At 39.4% G+C, this 19,593-nt stretch overlaps 1 protein-coding gene across 1 annotated transcript in view; it reads right to left on the bottom strand.

Moving 5' to 3' along the window:
* The window catches only part of KNDC1 (kinase non-catalytic C-lobe domain containing 1), a 103,392-nt gene that overhangs the window by 68,853 nt on the left and 14,946 nt on the right, over nt 1-19,593 (bottom strand). Inside the window, exon 4 of the mRNA XM_050959785.1 lies at nt 680-826. Coding sequence (XP_050815742.1) covers nt 680-826 — 147 coding nt within the window. The remainder of the gene's footprint in view (nt 1-679; nt 827-19,593) is intronic.

A 19,593-nucleotide genomic window follows, 5' to 3' on the forward strand; every position in this document is an offset into this window, starting at 1 on the left:
AAAGTGAACAGGTGTCTGGAAAGGTTGAGAGCCACATCTATGAATTGCTTTGGTAAACAATTAGAAACAAACAGATATGGTAAAACAAACATTTAGAATGTTAAAAAGGCATCTAATCAGAGACAGTTTGCCAAAACAGCTGTACAATTACAGAAAAAATCATCGGTAATCAAATACAGATTTATTTATTTAGTACTTAGTACTTTAGTAAAGAATGCTCCAGAAATGTCCAGAAGTAGAATGACCCTAAGCTTGATTCTCTCATCCTCCTGTTGTATACACTCAAAGTAACATTTGAGAGCCACAATATGGGTTCCTTTGTAGTATAATACCCTCTTTTCTTACTTATTTCTAACATTTTCAAAAGTAGATGTCTCAAGAAACTAATCATATGTCTCAAGGAATAGTGCATATGGGAGACTTTGGATCCACATCTTCCATGTACAACCTTCTGGGAACTACAATTACCATAAAGTAATTTCTCCTCTCTTCTCTACATTTATAGCTCAGGCTTTGGAGATGAAGGAAATGAAAAATTTTTTCTAACTCAGAAGACATTTCAGGTCAATTATACAACCTGGACATATGAAATTAAAAAAAAATCTTCTATGTCTTATACATATGTAAGATAAATGTTAGCTTACTAAAAAAATTAAAAAATCATAGCTGGATACTTTACCTCAATATCTGGCCTATCGTCAGGATTCTCTTCTTGCATTTGTTCCAGCAGAGTCTGTAGATCCTGCCCAAACTCTGACTCCATCTCAGGCTCTGTCACATACTCAATTGTTGCTTTCAGTGTTGCACCCAAAGAATAGATATGTGCCTGCATGAAGTTCAGAATAAACGTTATATAATATCTTATCAATTAACCATTAAGAAAACGAGCCATATCCCCATTCATTTTATGTGAACAACTTCTATCCTAGCAGAAGCTGAAAGTGAAAAACGTATTTTAGTGTTATTTTTATAGTGTCCAAAAGTTGAACTATTATTTTAGCAATATTATGGAAGAACATGTTTATAACAAAAATAAAAAAGAAATATCAAGTTTCATGCTTATAAGCTTTTCTTTTATGACCTTTCATGGTTAAGAGTCAAGTTTAGATCAGATACATTTTGTACACAAAAGCTTTGTACCCTCCTTTGTGTATGAAACCTAACAAAACAGAAGACTATGGGAAGATTTTATGGTGCCCAAGTTGATTTCTGACACAGGCCTTGGTAATGTGGTAAAAGGTGTAATTCACCTCAGATAAATGGACACAAGCCATACACCAGGAATGTGATATCCTCATTTTATGGTCTCATGAGAATTTTAGAGTAGGATTTTGAAAAGTGCTCAGTGCTGGCCTAACTCTGCTCCTACTTCAGTCAATGGCAAAATCCCACTGATTTCAGTAACAGTAGAGCTAGGCCAATGCTGAGTACTTTTGAAAATCTGACTTGAAAGTTACTGAATTTGTCATATAATCCAGAAAATAGAAACCTTTTAATTTTTCTAGTTAAAATAAAAAGAAAAAAAAAAAGGAACCAGAAACAGTAAGCCAGCACTTTCAGATTTGATTTAGACTGTACTATATTTTCAAATTCTGTTTAGAGCACACTATTCTAATATAGTAACATTTCTAACCAAGTACACAATTGACTGTGAGTATAGCTTTGGAGGAGGAAGTTATGTAGACAGGCATTTGCTGGTGCTGAATATTGCCTTCATGGGTTAAAAAGCATGACCAAATTGTACACTATACAGTGAAGCTACAGACTAGGAGCTTGTCCTAACTGCCTTGTTTTGACCAAGTTAACCATGTTTTACAATTCAGCCAGTCCTCTAGGCAAGTCATTTTTCTGATCTTCCTAAATGGCAGAATTGCCTTCATTTTAGGCAAGCGAGGAAGGAGCTACTCTAACAGAAGGCAGAGTCAAACCTGAGCCAAGGTAGTTCAGCTAGAACAGGCCTGGCTCCTCCAGCCGAACTCATGCAAGTACAAACCAGAGGACTGCTTGCCTGACTGTGCATAAGGGCTGCAGACTTGTATGGACGGGGCTTGATCTGTTTGCTTAACTGAGAGGTACCATCCCCTTTTGTAAGCAAACATTATAGTTGTGACAAAAGTTAGATCATATGCAATTCACTGACCTAAGAGAACTGAACATTCCTTAGAATTTACTCCACTGTTTTGCAGAAGATTGCCTCAATTAGCTATCTTTTCCATCACACCTAGAAACATCACACCTTTTTCCCCCTGAATCCACCACTGCACTATTAAATGGATGAGAATAACGTCAGCCTAAAACAATGCTTTGAACAGCTCAGACATAAGAATATTAGAAAATATTTACAGTTTTGAATGGAGGGAGAAGCTGCAGCTAAACACAAAGAACTGGCTCTATTCACTCTCCTTCTGCCACTTAACTCAAGTTGGCACGGACTAAAGTTAGTGCTAGGTAACCAAGAAAAAGCACAATGTGTACTAAGGATCATTGATAGTTTGGTAGAATCCCTGTGATAAGATGGGAAACACTGACAACACTGGTAAAAAGTTACGCAAACAAGAAGTCTGGGTGCCTAAAACATGAATAGCAAGATGATGGGAGCAATCATTTCTGAACTCTCACGAGTCTCCCAGCCATACCACTACTCCACTTCCAAACATGAGGATGAATCCCCCGCTAACACTAATAGGACTACCCCCAGTATAAGTGATATATCCTTTAGTAAATGTTTACAGGATCAGGCTCTTAGTAGCATTCTTAGAAGTCAAAATAGCTGTAGAAGAAACAAGGAACAACAGTCTTCTGAAGAAAGTATTTTTTCCACTGAAAAAAGTATTTTTTCTACTAGCCTAGAATTTGGTTTTATAGCCAGTTTTGTAGACTGAATTACAAACCAGTGAACAGCATAAGATATATCAAGCTGTAAAACTTATTCCTTTACTTTGAGGTTGGATGTTTCATTTCTGAAAGTAAAAATGATTTTATGTTTCTCTTTGGAAAACAGAACACCTGAAACTGAACAAATACCACCAAAAAGGAACAAGAAAATACTGAGGTAAATCCTTCACCTTTTTATATTGTTATGTTTGGAACATAGCAATAGATTGGTCTTTTTGGATATCCTGAACATTCAATATACAATGGCAGATTAATACCCAGTAAATAATCACAAGTATAAAAAAGTTATTCTATACATTTCTGTATGCATGAATACCAAACAATTGGTAACACAATGCACCATTGTGTTTCATAATGCATGTCTCAGTATGGCCTTCCTCAAAATTAGCAGTTTTACAAGAACAGCTTAGTTATGCTCTAAAATTTGGAAAGTCTTTAACATACGCATATTTACATTCAATGGACTTTGATTTAATTGTGCAATTACGGAATCTCAATAAAAGCAAGTTACTGTCACTCTAAAGTGAGTGTGTCAGAATATTAGAGAAACTGATACTAATGTGTGTAGGGCAGGAAGCCCTATCATTCAGGAAGCACTAGCAACTGGGACAACCAATGAAAAAATTCTATGAAGCAAGATTTAAAAAACAAAAACAAACAAACCCACCCCCCAAATGGCATTTTAAGTTCCTCTACCTAGTGAAAGTCAATTTTAACACAACATATTTTGCTCAACACATTTCAAGAGATCCTGGAATGGAATTAATTTAATATAGTTCTAACAATTTATATAAGTTTTAAGGCTCATTAATGCAGCAATGGTTAGGGGAAAGCTTCATATGGAGAGCACTTGCGGAAATAACTTGGGCACTTACTTACTCATCCTGTAAATAATGAATAAGCTACAATAGTAACAATATTCTAAAATTACCTGAATCTGTAGCACTCAGTACGTTCTTTAAAAAAAAAGAAACTTATTTCAGAGCTACAGCTATGGAAGGACAATTTATTTACACTAAGTCTTCAACCCACACTGCCAGAAAGGTTTGCGTCTTTGGATTAGCTGTTCAGCCCAATAAACACATAAGCAAAGCCCTCTTAGAAAGCTCCGAGAACCCTCTCCCGCCACATTTAAACTACAGTGCCTTTCAGCACAGTAACCAAGTTAATAGGCCACAGAGAGGAGTCTAGATCATTTCCTATTAAAGAAATTTAAATACACAATGCACTAGATTGTCTGTCTAATTTAGAACATAAAGTCCTTGGGTGAGTGTGTTCATGCATGTCTTTTGTAAAGAAATGAATGCCCAGGTTACATTCAAATAAAAAAAACCAAACAAACCACAAGTGTTATACCATAACGGTATCCATAGAAGCAGACTGACATACCCACAAGATTCCACTTCAGGATCAAGAATGAGGAAGCGGTCGACTGAGTAGAAGATTTGCCTTTAATAAAGCAAATATTTTCAGTATTAAACTGAACACTAAAAAAAACTGGTCAAGAACATTACTTTTCAACTACAGTGTTTCCTTTCAAGTTTGCTGTACAGTAACTCCTCGCTTAACGTTGTAGTTATGTTCCTGAAAAATGCGACTTTAAGCAAATACAATTTCCCCATAAGAATTAATGTAAATGGGCGGGGGGTTAGATACCAAGGAAATTTTTTTCACCAGACAAAAAACTATATATTTTTATATATCTATACACACACACACACACACACACACACACACACATGCACTATAAGTTTTAAACAATTTAATACTGTACATAGCAATGATGATTGTGAAGCTTGGCTGAGGTGGTAAAGTTTGAAGGCGGAAGAGGGTGGGATATTTCTCAGGGAATGCCTTATTGCTAAATGATGAACTAGCATTTGGCTGAGCCCTCAAGGGTTAATACATTGTTGTTAATGTAGCCTCACACTCTACAAGGCAGCACGAATGGAGGAAGGGGAGACAGCATGGCTGACAGAGACAGAGACACACACCCTGTGTGTGGAAGAGAGAGAGAGAGGTGCATTGCCCCTTTAAGTTTGCTGACACCACTCTAAGTACATTGCCTTTAAAAGATCAGGAAGTTGAGACAGCAGCTGCGGCCAGCAACTCTCTCCATCCTGAGCCCTGTCATGTCCTGGAAGGGGGCAAATATAGTGCCCATCTATAAAAAGGGAAATAAAAACAACCCAGGAAACTACAGACCAGTTAGTTTAACTTCTGTGCCAGGGAAGATAATGGAGCAGGTAATTAAAGAAATCATCTGCAAACACTTGGAAGGTGGTAAGGTGATAGGGAATAGCCAGCATGGATTTGTAAAGAACAAATCGTGTCAAACTAATCTGATAGCATTCTTTGATAGGATAACGAGCCTTGTGGATAAGGGAGAAGCGGTGATATACCTAGACTTTAGTAAGGCATTTGATACGGTCTCGCATGATATTCTTACAGATAAACTAGGAAAGTACAATTTAGATGGGGCTACTATAAGGTGGGTGCATAACTGGCTGGATAACCGTACTCAGAGAGTAGTTATTAATGGCTCCCAATCCTGCTGGAAAGGTATAACAAGTGGGGTTCCGCAGGGGTCTGTTTTGGGACCGGCTCTGTTCAATATCTTCATCAACGACTTAGATGTTGGCATAGAAAGTACGCTTATTAAGTTTGCGGATGATACCAAACTGGGAGGGATTGCAACTGCTTTGGAGGATAGGGTCAAAATTCAAAATGATCTGGACAAATTGGAGAAATGGTCTGAGGTAAACAGGATGAAGTTCAATAAAGATAAATGCAAAGTGCTCCACTTAGGAAGGAACAATCAGTTTCACACATACAGAATGGGAAGAGACTGTCTAGGAAGGAGTATGGCAGAAAGAGATCTAGGGGTCATAGTGGACCACAAGCTTAATATGAGTCAACAGTGTGATACTGTTGCAAAAAAAGCAAACGTGATTCTGGGATGCATTAACAGGTGTGTTGTAAACAAGACACGAGAAGTCATTCTTCCAATTTACTCTGTGCTGGTTAGGCCTCAACTGGAGTATTGTGTCCAGTTCTGGGCATCGCATTTCAAGAAAGATGTGGAGAAATTGGAGAGGGTATAGAGAAGAGCAACAAGAATGATTAAAGGTCTTGAGAACATGACCTATGAAGGAAGGCTGAAAGAATTGGGTTTGTTTAGTTTGGAAAAGAGAAGACTGAGAGGGGATATGATAGCAGTTTTCAGGTATCTAAAAGGGTGTCATCAGGAGGAGGGAGAAAACTTGTTCACCTTAGCCTCCAATGATAGAACAAGAAGCAATGGGCTTAAACTGCAGCAAGGGAGATTTAGGTTGGACATTAGGAAAAAGTTCCTAACTGTCAGGGTAGTTAAACACTGGAATAGATTGCCTAGGGAAGTTGTGGAATCTCCATCTCTGGAGATATTTAAGAGTAGGTTAGATAAATGTCTATTAGGGATGGTCTAGACAGTATTTGGTCCTGCCATGAGGGCAGGGGACTGGACTCGATGACCTCTCGAGGTCCCTTCCAGTCCTAGAGTCTATGAGTCTATGTCCCCACCCTGCTCTATATGGAGAAAGGGTAAGCGGAGGGCAGGAGTAGGGGAGAGGGGGACAACCTGACATTAGCCCGTGTCTTCCCACCTCCCCTGCACAGGAGGCTCTTGGGAGCAGCTTTAAGGCAGAGGGCAGGAGCAGCACATGGCAGTAGGGGGAGGGACAGCTGAACTGCTGGCAAGTGGTAGCCTGCTGGGCAGCTGCTGCACAGGGAACTTAGGGGAGCGGAGCTGATATGGGGGCTGCCGGTCCACCGTGTTTCCAAGCCCCCACCTGCTAGCTCCAACGGCTGGTCTTCCTGCAAGCAATGGACAAAGAAGGCGGCTGCCAAACAACGTAATAAGAGAGCACTGCACAACTTTAAATGAGCATGTCCCCTAATTGATCAGCAACGTAACAACAAAGCAACTTAACCGGGATGACTTTAAGTGAGGAGTTACTGTAGTAGGTACAAAGTGAAGATATTCTTGTGGCTTTTTTCCCACCTGAAGCCTCTCCTGTGTCTGGTGGGGATGGGAAAGATGGGGGAGCACAAGGTGGGTGTAGGGGTAGGCCATCAGCCTCACCTCCACCAACTCATCATTGAGGGATTCACAGAGGATACCCATTGGCTTCTCCTTTAAAGTGCATAATGGGTACCTTCTAGATGTGGATGGCCAGTATTTGGCATCCTTTTGGCTCCATCCCTTCAGACAGTTTTCCCTCTTCCTCCCTTTACATAGGTGTGCTGCATGTCCTCTAGTGGCAGGGCTGGGCTAATCGCCCTCTGGGGTCAGGAAGGGATTTCCCCTCCACATATTACAATTGGCACAGCTGTGCTGCTCCCCACCACCCACAGGAGTCTGGTTTTTAAAACATCAGTTTTAATTGTTGCAAATTGTGGTGAGTTTCCTGTGCCAATTGCAACCTAACATAAGTCAGTCTGGGGCCTTTCACTCCATGTAGGGATTTTTCAAAGGCGTTCGTTTGGGCATTAATTTAGAACAGTGTGGGTGCCATTCTGTCTTGTGCATTTTGAGGCTCTTCTCATCTTAAAATTCCTATCTAACACCAGAAACAGGGCAGACACTTTAGCTATCCAGAGGTAACGACGATAAAGAAATGCATCAAGGAGGAATAAGACCTTTCTCCATATTTGGGTATCTTGATCCCTCTGCTTGAAATCTATACTGGAAGTGTCCAGCTAAGTACTTATGCACTGGGGTGCTGTGACTGTAAATTAACTTAATGGTTAGTTAAATGAAGAAGTTGCAGCCACTGCATTTAACCCATACTGCTGTGTCTATGTGTCCGCATTCATAGAATTCAAACACCGAACAAGGAATAGGCAGCTGTATCTGACAAATGCTTAATATACAGTCTATAAAAAGGACCTTCATAAGAAAATCTCAGGGGAAGTGAAAACATGTATTGCATCACATATGTGGAAGCATTATCATCCAGGAATTAAGTTGCAGAGGCAAATGAAACTGCATTTATCTTGCATCTTCAGCCATATCACCTGTACTCTGCCTGTACTCCAGGATTAAAGTTGGTTTAAGAACAACCATCCACAAAAGTGTTGACCCACAAATGCGAGACCACCCTTTCCTTTCTGCCCCCAGAAATAAGTTATCCTGGGCCAAAGGTTGGGGTAAGCAATCATCAGTCAAGCACTAAGCTGCAGGTTTAAGAGGTAATCTGCAAAGGATTTAAAAATCTACCAGTTAGAACTGTCCTCCCACCCGCCTTCATTCTTTATAAACAATCTCATGTTTCACCTTAGAAGCATCAAGTCTGGTTTTCCCTGATTTTGGTGAAGGCCTTACTGGGGACTTCAGACATTTATTGTGAACTCTGACACTTTAATTGAAGAGTAAGGGGTTGTTGGGTCCTTAACAAGGCATCTGTTGTTCCAAATGCAAAATTGTCAATAAAGCCTTAATACTATACTACTCTGTATTTGGTATTTAGTTTGAATGAATTGCATGTATTGTGTATCACACCCCCTTTCACAGAACTCCATTGTAAAGTTTTTCCATAAGTTTGAGATATTAGCAAATGTTGGTATGCTCCATTTGTATTTATAAAATATCTTTAAAGATCCTACTTGGTTTGCAAAGGAAGGATCTAAAACCTAGTGTCTACTTTGTCAGAGTACATATGCCAGACTGTCACTCACACATATTAAGCGTACCACTTCTTTTTGGAAATAGATCTGGGGTAAAATGGTAATAGAATGCATTTTTACATCCATCCACTTGATGGAGTTTTCCCCAAGTTTATAAGAACCACTCTCATAAAGGATATGGACAGAAGATTTGGTGCTTTGGGGGCAAATTTAGGCCCCTAGTTTATACTTTGGGAGTTTACTGGCTTTAAGAACTTTCACTGAAGATTTTTCTTAACAAAAGTTTTATAGGTAAATGCAGAGACTGATTTATGAACATAAACAATTATTATAGGATATGAATATGGTACATTTCTTTTCTGAAGACTAGCTATTTGGTTCCGAGATTAAAATAGATATAAAAGAGTATGTCACTAACTTCTACCCAGAATGAGTATGGATATTAGCATTTAGTAAACTCACTACCTGCTTAAGATGACATGAAACGAGGAGTACCATAACAGCATTGTCACGATAACTAAAAATCTGTGCACTCAGTTTCCTTTTCAGAACATAACATAATCCTGTTCAGTTACACATGGTGAAAGACTGCCTGTTGTCTTAGAGAGAGAGATTACATTTGAGGTTGAATTAACAAACAAAAATACAGTAGGTGTGCAAAATGTCATTTGGCAATATGGACTTATATGGACTAAGCATGCTACATATTACCAATGGTGTAGCTCTAGAAGATTAAAAGTGTTAGTGTGGACTTTTAGAGTTTAATGAGATGTCCGGCAAACTTTTAATCAAATTAAATCAAATTCCAGTTGATCCATGAAGTTTCAGCTCTTCTCTGACACATTTCTTGAAAATGACCATTCAACAGCTTTTTGAAGCTGTTTGTGAAAAAATATTTGTGAATGCAAGTAAGTGACATCAGATTCACATCACCACAGGTATGTAAAGCATTGATCACATATCTTTCATCACAGGACACTGAAAAATCTTAATCTACTAGTCATCATGCATGCATTATTTTAACAAAAACCTCAACATAAACTGCCTGCAGTAGGAATTGCTTTGCAAGTTTCACTGGAAGTCTCAAAACCCTGTATTAAATTGTGTCCAGCCAGTGGTGGCAACATGGTACAGTATAATCACTATGGAATGGCAATTAGGCATACCACACTTCGGTCACTGCTTCAGCTTTGAACAATGACTCTTGGTCGTGAAAACAGATTAACAGTCACTCATTCAGATACTTCAGCTCTTCTAGGACGGTGAGAAAAATCCCAGTCTCAAAAAGAAAATTTCTGTAACATCGGATTCATGAAACCTAGAGTTGAAAGAGACCTATTGACCCTTTTGCATGTCAGACTCACTTGTTGCAGCTTGTCTGAAGTTTGTATGTAAGTTCTTTGAGGCAAGGACCATCTTTTACTATGTGTTTGTATGGCATCTAATACTATAGGCCCCCAATCACAATTGGGGCTTTAGGCACTACTGAAATAGAAATAAATAAATAGGGTGGGAATAAGGGAGAAGGAAGGATACAAGACAGCATTAAAAATGCCCAATAGATGAACATTGTTTCCATCCCAGCTGTGAACAACAAACGACCACCTTGCCCCTCCCCGCATACATACTTTCCTTAGAAGCGCAACAAATTCTACAAGGAAAGGAACTTAGCCCTGGTCTACACTACAAGTTTAGGTCGAATTTACAATGATTGGGTCTAAATTAGCTGTTACCACTCAAGAAAAACAATTAGTAAGACTGGGACTTTTCAGCTTGGAAAAGAGGCATCTAAGGGGGGATATGATAGAGGTCTATAAAATCATGAGTGGCATAGAGAAAGTAAGTAAGTGTTATTTACTCCTCCTCATAATACAAGAACAAGGGGCCACCAAATGAAATTAATAGGTAGCAGATTTAAAACAAACACAAGGAAGTTATTTTTTCACGTAACACACTGTCAAGCTCTGGAACTCCTTGCCAGAGGGTGTTGTGAAGGCCAATACTATAATAGGGTTCAAAAGGGATCTAGTTAGATTCATGGAAGATGAATGGGGGAAGGGATAGCTCAGTGGTTTGAGCATTAGCCTACTAAACCCAGGGTTGTGAGTTCAATCCTTGAGGGGGCCACTTAGGGATCTGGGACAAAAATTGGTCCTGCTAGTGAAGGCAGGGGGCTAGACTCAATGACCTTTCAAGGTCTCTTCCAGTTCTAGGAGACTGGTATATCTCCAACTATAAATAAATAAAAATAAATAAGATAGGTCCATCAATGGCTATTAGCCAAGATGGGCAGGAATGGTGTCCCTAGCCCTCTGTTTGCCAGAAGCTGGGATTGGGTAACAGAGCATGGATCACTTGATGATAACCTGTCTGTTCATTCCCTTTGGTGCACCTGCCACTGTCAGAGGACAGAATACCAGGCTTGATGGACCTTTGGTCTGACCCAGTATGGCCATTCTTATGTTCATCTACACATCTGTCGGGCAGAGGGCCTGTTTCTCCAGTTGGCCTGCCTTATCCAGACACTTTTAGCAGGTCCTGGTCATTGCTCCACCAGTTGTCTCCACTGCCCTGCTCCTCCCTGCATACATACTTTCTTTAGAACCGCAACAAATTCTACAAGAAAAGGAACTTAGAAATAAGGCCACCTACAATGAATTTAGAAGAGAAGAAATACAGAGTCCCTCAGCATCATACGTAATGTAATAGTCCCATTATTTTTAAGTCTTGTTTCATAACAGAGAGAACAAAAGGCTTCCTGCATAAGCAAAATGTAATTACTTTGAAATATTGTATTATGAATAAAAAAAAATCATATATTTTGCACCTTAGATGTGATACAAAATTAGTCTGCAAATAAAAATCCTAAACAGTAGAATACTCAAACTACTTTCTAGTTATTGAATTGCTGAAACAAACTGTAGGATAATTGTATACCTATATTCAGGGTTGTGTTTTTTTAAAAATTTACTCTGGTAATCATTCAGATTTAATTTGTTTGCAAAAAGCTGAAGTGTCCAAAAAGTATTTGAAAGCTATTTACTCAAAAAATATTTCTGCAGGGGGAAAATATGGAATTACAGCCTAGGATTAATCAAATAATCCACTAGTGGTTGAAATTTACAGGCAATTTATTTCACTACTCAGATTGACTTTTTTATTGGCCTAACATCTAAATGAAAGCTTGCAAGTCTTAACTTGTTCTTTTGTGAAATGTCAAGCAATCAATTTGCATTGCACAACATTAGTAACTCTTTGCAGTCATTAAAGTCTAAAAACAGAGCTGGAACAAAATAAAGAGAAATGAGACAACCTAGTTTAACTGACAAGTTATAGAACATATATGGTATATATTTGTGAATTACATAGTGCATACCATGATCTCTAGGCACATAATACTGTTGTGTTTCAATTGCCCCTAAACTAAGTAGTCCCTGCGTATTCACTCAATATCATAGCTGATGAGTCAAGCTCCTTTGGTTTTAAGGCCTTATAAAAGGTTCTGACACTTTTCACTATTAATACTTCTATTGTCCTATGCATTTACAAAGCGGTCTATTTTTAAAGATTTCTTTAATTTCAATAACTTTATCTGAAAGTCAGGAGTATAACAAAAAAATCTAAATAAGTCTGGAGGCAGGGGCAGGGTGGCCAGGTGCCCAGTTTTCAATTGAAAAGTCTGGTTGAGATGGGGACCTGACTCTGTCCAGTCAGATGTACTGATCAGACACCCAAAGTCCGGTTACTGCAGGTGGTGGAGGCGCCGGGTTATCACTTCCACCAGCCCCTACTCAGCCAGGGCCGCCACCTACCTGTGTCAGGCAGCTGCGGCTCAAAGCCCTGGCTGGCTCCACGGATGAGACCCTCCTGACCTGGGGCAGGGGGAGGGGAGAGACAGGCATTAGCAGCCAGTGACGGGGGAAAAGAGGGGAAGAGGCAGCACTGTTGGAGTCTCTAGTTTTTAAATATGACAAAGTTGGCAACCCTGGGCAGGGGAAGAACAAGAAGATTGGATGCAGTGGGTAGACTGATACGGAAGGACAGAAAGTGATATCTACAAATGAAAACTAAGATGTTTCAATGTGCCAACTCTTTTCCAATACACCTTATTCAGATTTTCCATCTGGAGTACAATGAAGTGCCAGACATTTCTGTCTTGATTTATAAGATCCAGGCTAGTCTATACACACGTTCATTTTAAGCAGACTCAGTTATACAAAATTATGGTTGTCACATTTCAAAATGCTATTCTGTTCAGTGAGGCAGATCTTCCACCATTAACATTAGGAGTCACGCATGAACAACAGCAATAGGATTTTAAAAGAAAAAAAGCGTTGCAAACATTAATAACTGTGGGTGCCCATCATTAACCCACTAAGTCCCTACAATAATCACACAGACTGCCATATTCTCTCAGGGGCAAATGGGGTACAAAGGACCTCTTGGTAACAGAACCAATGAGGGAGAAAGGCAATAAATATTTCAAGAGGGACCTCTTTATAGCTTAGATACCTGCAGTATGGACTGAAGTTTCACAGGGAGCACCCCACATAGCAGAACATGGAGTAGGGGGAGAGGGAGGAAAGGGGATCACGGACAGATGAAGGATGTTGGAACTGTCACCACTGGGTCCCCTGGTCTCTCTGACCTCTTCCTCTCAGTAAGTCTCTCGGCCCACGCCGCTTCCAGCAGCTCCCATTGGCCCGGAGCAGCGATCTGCGATCGGCTGGACCTGCTGACGGGGCAGGTAAACACACCAACCCAGCCTGCCAGGGACTTTCCCTACACAAGCAGTGATCCCTGTTTGAGAAACCCTGGACTTATGCTTTCCAGGCATAAAGAGCCACTATGTATCTTCAGTTCTAATGATTTACTTTACATTATGGAAATAAAACCAAGAACAAAAGTAAACCTCCATTACAGAGCAGAGTGTTTTTCCTCTTAACGTGCTGAATCAACTCTGCCTCACCCAATGGTAGCTGACCTCACTGATGGGCAAAGCCCTAAAGACTAAAAGCTGTGGTACACTAAAATGTCACCAAAAGTTATAACGTTACATACCACAGAGACTTCTTCATAGTTTGGGCCTGAAAGCCACAGACTAACTACTAATTTAGTGACAATAGTGAATTAGTAAAACAGCTATTGTGGGCTCAGAACTGCACCCATAAAAATGGAAGCCATATTGACAGCTGGCTGAAAGGTCAAACACATAAAAGTTAGTTCACTTTTTTCATTTATTGGGAGACTGACATGTCTTACTACTTACCAAAAAAAAAAAAAAAAAAAAAAAAAAAAAAAAAAAAAAGGTATTCTTTCAAACTATTCAACACGGTTTACTGGAGGGACATAGCCACTAAACAGCTTTAGCTTAGTTTACGGTAAATCTGCCAGCCTTTCATCTCCAGTAATTAGAGTTCTAATCCTGCCTCAAGTCAAAATGAATATTAGTTTGATGCCATTCTACAGTTGCCATTAGCGCACAAAAAAGCCACCACACAATTCAGTGTGCTTGACAGTTTTTGCTTAGGAGAGACAGACGACTGAATAAAACCCAACTGTTACAAGTCAAAATTTGTGCATAGGTCCAAGCAGGCTCAGGGCATGGCTATTAGTCACTTTCCAAAGCATTCACTTCACTTTAAAACCCTCTTGTGAAGGGTATACACACAAGAGAGGTCCTCAGCCTGCAAATACTTAAGCTTGAATAATTTTACATATGCTACTAACTAGATGCACTGACTTAATGGCACTACTCAGCTATGTAAAGTTACTCACTCATGTATTTGCACATTTGGGGCCAAAGTGTAGAAAAAGCTACCTATGCCACCATTCTGACTGTACCCTTCCAGCCAGCAAAAATTGTGTATACACCTCAAATTATGATGAATAAGGTCCCTATCGATTTCCCTGCTAAGGATTTGAAAGAGTAATCCAAGGAGTAATTAAGAAACTGCTGGGAATAGCATTACAATAAAACATCTGGATGCCTGAAAGACCAAACAGGAAAAATTAGAAAACTCATTTTAGAAGCTTCTTACATTCAAACTTTAAACTCACTCTGAAATTGTGAGCTTCACATCTACTTCTTTAGATGTATCAATAATTACTCAGAATACTTCCTCTCTACTTTCAAGGTGACTCTTACAGTGTGAAACTGTTATCACTTAATTAACAAACAAACACAATTTGTTCCCAATTGACATAGTAAGAATGGGACCTAGAAAGCAGTTCTACAACTGTTGAGCAGAAAATATTTATATTACCTCTCAAATTCATACCTGAATTAGATTTTTTTTATTGTGCAAGGAAAAGTTAAAATTAGAGCTATCTACAAAAAATATTAAGAAAACACCTACACAACACATTTATCAATACAAAAAAAATCCCACCAAGGTCCATGTGGTGCAAAGACAACCCTGAAACAGGGAAAAGTTAAATTTATCTGTGTTGACAAGTAGCCTATTTCAAGCTTGATTTAATAAAACCTGAATTCCTTTACGTAGGAGACACACCACTGAAATGATAAAAGAAAAATGATTAATATTGACAAGTTTCTTTGTGCAACCTACATTAAGATTAGTGTTCTATTTTAAGCAAGTGAATTAAGAAATCCTCTCCATCTAACCCCTCACATATCCCTCCACATTATAAATAAAACCCTCAAGAAAGAAAAATATTTTTGAACATACACACGTGTATGTGTGCATGTGTACACACACACACACACACACTTTTTGATTCTTAGGGAAAATAAACGTTTCAAATTTGACCTAGCCATAGTATTAAATAGTGCATTTTTAAGGGATCCCAGTAGCCAAAATCCAGCATTAAGGATTGCAACCTTACATTTTGTCATTGGATATGAAAAGAGAGACGGCCATACAATGTCTCTCATCCCAGATATAGGATACATTTGTCCTTTTCTATAAAAATTTGATGTTAAAGCTCCAGCTACATTTCCCACATTTCTTGAACTGTCCATCAACTCAAGCTCTGAGGTGTTACCCTCACATATGGTTCACCAAACAGATGGAAGTTTCACATTAAAACAGAGCTTGAGAAAAGCTTCTCAGACCCAGGGCAAGGTTCAGTCTCTTCCAGTCAACAGATAACCAAGAGAAACTAATTTCTTCTAGACCTCACTGCACAAACAGAACTACTACTGCACAGAAAGAGCTCTCCCGACAGATTAAGAGGCTGTCAAAAAGGGTTAAGAAAATCTGATCATGCAGTTTTCTGCCTTTTGATGGCATTTCTCTGCAAAAAGAAAAAGATACAGACTGATAAATATGAATAGCCTAATATTTGAACATGACTCCCTTAACAGCCAAATCTCACATGTAGACATATACAGTAAACTACCATGTAATATGCTTAAAGGCCAGTTTGAAAATCCAAATTCAACAGCCGTACAATCTCAATTTGGGAAGTGAAACACCAAGATGTACTTTATTACAAATCTGTTATTTTGCTGGCCTTGTATTCTGCCTTCAGTTATATTTGTGCAAAACCAACACAAAAACAATGACAGAATATGTTAGTAAGAAGAGTTGGTTACTGGAACTTTGTTAACAATCTTATGCATGAACACAATCTAACTCCCTCTTCCACAGCATTGCAGAGCTATTATAGTGAACCAAAACAAAAGTTGCAAGTTATTTTTGTCAGGGAGGGAAGCAGACACAACTCTGAATAAAATACAGGAAACTGAACTGTGGAGAATGGAGACAGACAGCTACAATACTTCTCTTCACCAAGCAGCAGAATGAATTTAACAAGACTGATCAGTTTCACTTATATTATTCAAGATTTCTGGACAGCAGTCAACTACCAAGGATCATGTGAATTTCCTGTTACTGCTGGAGGAGCCTCACCAGGAAGCATACTGCATTTAACCACTGTGGAAGAGAACCCACAAGGAACTGTCAGAGGGCTAGAGTATCAGAAAAATTCCTTGCTTTACCTTCTATCAGAAAAAGTGTTCCACAGAATGAACAAAATAACTTCTGCCTCTTCCTTCCAGTGCCCCCGCCACACACACATGCAGCTTGGAAGGAAAGAGATATCCTACATGTCACAGCAGTCAAAGGAGGTGGCTTTGGAGAGGACAGGGAAGTAACAAGACAAAGCTTCTTCACACTTTCAGTAGTTATGGGGGGTGGGAGGGTGAATGTGACAGAGGCCCATTGATGGTTCATTACTCTGTCAGCAACTTTTGTCAGGCATGACATACTCACTACAACTAACTCACTCCTGTTATAATCTGTATCTAAAAGGAGTCACCTATGGTATCATATGCAAATTGGAAACACTCTGGTCCCCAAATCATTGCATGGTGTATGTACAGGATGTATATGATGAGTTGCAACTCTGTGCTAGAGCTATGTTCTTAAAATGTATTTGGCTAGCAATGTATAAGCCAAATCTGCCCTAGACAAAGGAATATGTATCTAATTGTCTGATCAGTCTGGTTGTCAGGCAGAGACAAACAAAGGCACAGTTACATGCAAGGCAAACTAGAATGGAGGATGGCCACTCTTGGCAGAGGATGGAAGTCACAGTTGCAGAAAACCTTCCTGCCTACTGAAGCAAAGTCACTGAACTTTGGAAGATATAACCAAGCACAGAAAGCCATTTTGGCATCCATTATAGGGCAGATACAAGAGACCAGGGCTCTTTTACACCTGAGAAAAGTGGAACCTTTCAGCCAAGGGGGTTGAAAGTCTCTGAAAACTGAATATAGGTGAGAAAAACTTCTTTGAACAAAAGACTCTAGTTTGCTAAATTGAGTTTTGGTTTTAGCAGCATATTTAACTTTTATTTGTTTGTAGTCATTTCTATCCTTATTCCTTATACTTAGCATCACTTAACCCTATATCCTTTTGTTAATAAACTTGCTACATTTTTATCATAAGCCAAATGCTCTGACTGAAGTGGAGGGTTCATCGATGCCAGTTAAGTTAATAAGCTGCATACTGTCTCTGTGTTCAGCTCTCTCGCTGAACACTACAGAGCAGACAGTTTGGGGAAAATTTAGGACAGAGGAGGTGTTGGGATCACCCTGCAAAAAGTAAGTAGGCAGTGAAAGCTGGGGTGTGACTTACATGCCTATATTCTGGGTGTAGGTGTCAGGGCTGTGAGCCACAGCACCATAGCATTTAAGACACTCAGAGTTGCAGGGAAGGTGATGTCACAACCTTGTCTGGATTCAATCCCAAAGCGTCACTGGGTAGAATTTCAAATTTAGAGAGACACCTACATTCAGGCTGACACAAAAGCTAGAGCCCCAAGCAAGGTCTAGGGAGAGCAGCCTGGTAGAAGCCACAACATCATCAGGATATTGTCTGAGACCACACTGGAAGACCCAGCACACAGACCTTGAACTCTCCCCCTACCCTCTTCCTACCTCTGCCATCACATTGTGCCCTCTACCCTACTGGGGATTTTATTCTCAAGACTTCACTATAGTTACAAAGTGTGGTAGAGTAAAAAATAAAATATAAACGACTACACTTTGTTTCCGTCTCTTAAAAAGGAAGAGATCACAGAGTTATCATCAATATTTGTGCTAAATGTTAAATCTGCTATAGGCAGAAAAAAAAACATCAAGAAGTCCCAAACACACATGTAGATTTGGATTAAACAGATCAGTTAGTTGGCACATAGGTGAAATGAACAGCTGTGCTATTAAAAAATTATAAACCATGTTCACACATAGCAGACATCTAACTCTTGCATCTAAATGCAAGATCATATGCTAGAAATGTGGGGCTGTGCTTCAGTGATCCACTGCCCCAGACTGAAGGGTAGTTTTGTGATATGGACAAACAGCCATTTGAAACTTGGCTGAAACTAGCAACATTTTTAACCCAAGGCAAACTCCTATTATATTGAGTTGGTGATGGAAACAAATCTATTGAAGAACTCTCAGTAACACTCAACTATTTCTGTTGTGCTTCTCTTATCGGTCAAAATTCACTAATCACCATGCTAGCAAACTGTGATACAAGGGAAGGGGAGGAGGGATAGGGGGAGCTGGGAAAATGTACAGTAGGTCAAACTTTTGATTTAGAGAAAAGAAATGTGTCTCAATATTAGTTCATATAGAATCTAAACTGTCTTTTTTATCGTGCTGAGTAAACCTGCATTTTTTTTAATACAAAAGCAGGTAAATATTGAAAGACAGCAAAAGACCAGATCAGGAATATAAACAATACTTGTAAGTAATAAGTCCCTTGAAATTAGTTTATTTTTCAGCCTTTTTTATAATAATGTGCACTTGATACTTTCTTTTCCAGAAATGCTACTGTCCACTAGAACCAGAGCAGTGTCCTTGTAAAACGTATGTTTGACATTTTGGGGGTAGGTCTTTAGGCTGGAGTACCTGTTCAATATCCATAATGCATTCTGGAGTACCTCTGGGCCAGAAAAGCTCAAAATCTTTCACTTCCAAACTACTGGCCAGCCAGAGGCTTACACATGATGGCATACAAGACCACGCTCACCAGAGGTAAAGGCCTTTGGACTCATGGAGAGAAGACAGGCTTGTGTAGGAAAGGAAAAAGGATGTAGATCTCAAAGAGCTGGAATGAGAATGCAAGACTTGAGTAAGACTTGATCAGATGCAGGAGGCCTATCTGGGCATCAGGAGTAGAGAAAATATTTATCACTCCAGACTTGAAGGAGCTTGCAGGGACATCAATCTAAAGGAGAAAACTAAAAGTTTCAGTGCCTCTCAGGAAGGAATAGCCACCAAGTATATGTTGCTCAACCAAAACAAGTCAGAATATAAAGAACATTATCACTGCCCTCCTAAAGCAGTGTGTGCCAAAAACTGAAAGTAGAGACTGTCAAGCCATTTGAGCTCTGATTGCCTACATAATTGTAATGACTGCCAAGTGTTCATGGTGGTGGGTAGAGATGAATAGGAACTCCTGTCCCTAAAGCTTCCAAAACTGTACTATACCAGACACATACATACATATATATATATATATATATATATACACACACACACACACACACACA

The sequence above is a fragment of the Gopherus flavomarginatus genome, chromosome 6 (genome assembly GCF_025201925.1).
Source record: "Gopherus flavomarginatus isolate rGopFla2 chromosome 6, rGopFla2.mat.asm, whole genome shotgun sequence".
NCBI lineage: Eukaryota > Metazoa > Chordata > Testudines > Testudinidae > Gopherus > Gopherus flavomarginatus.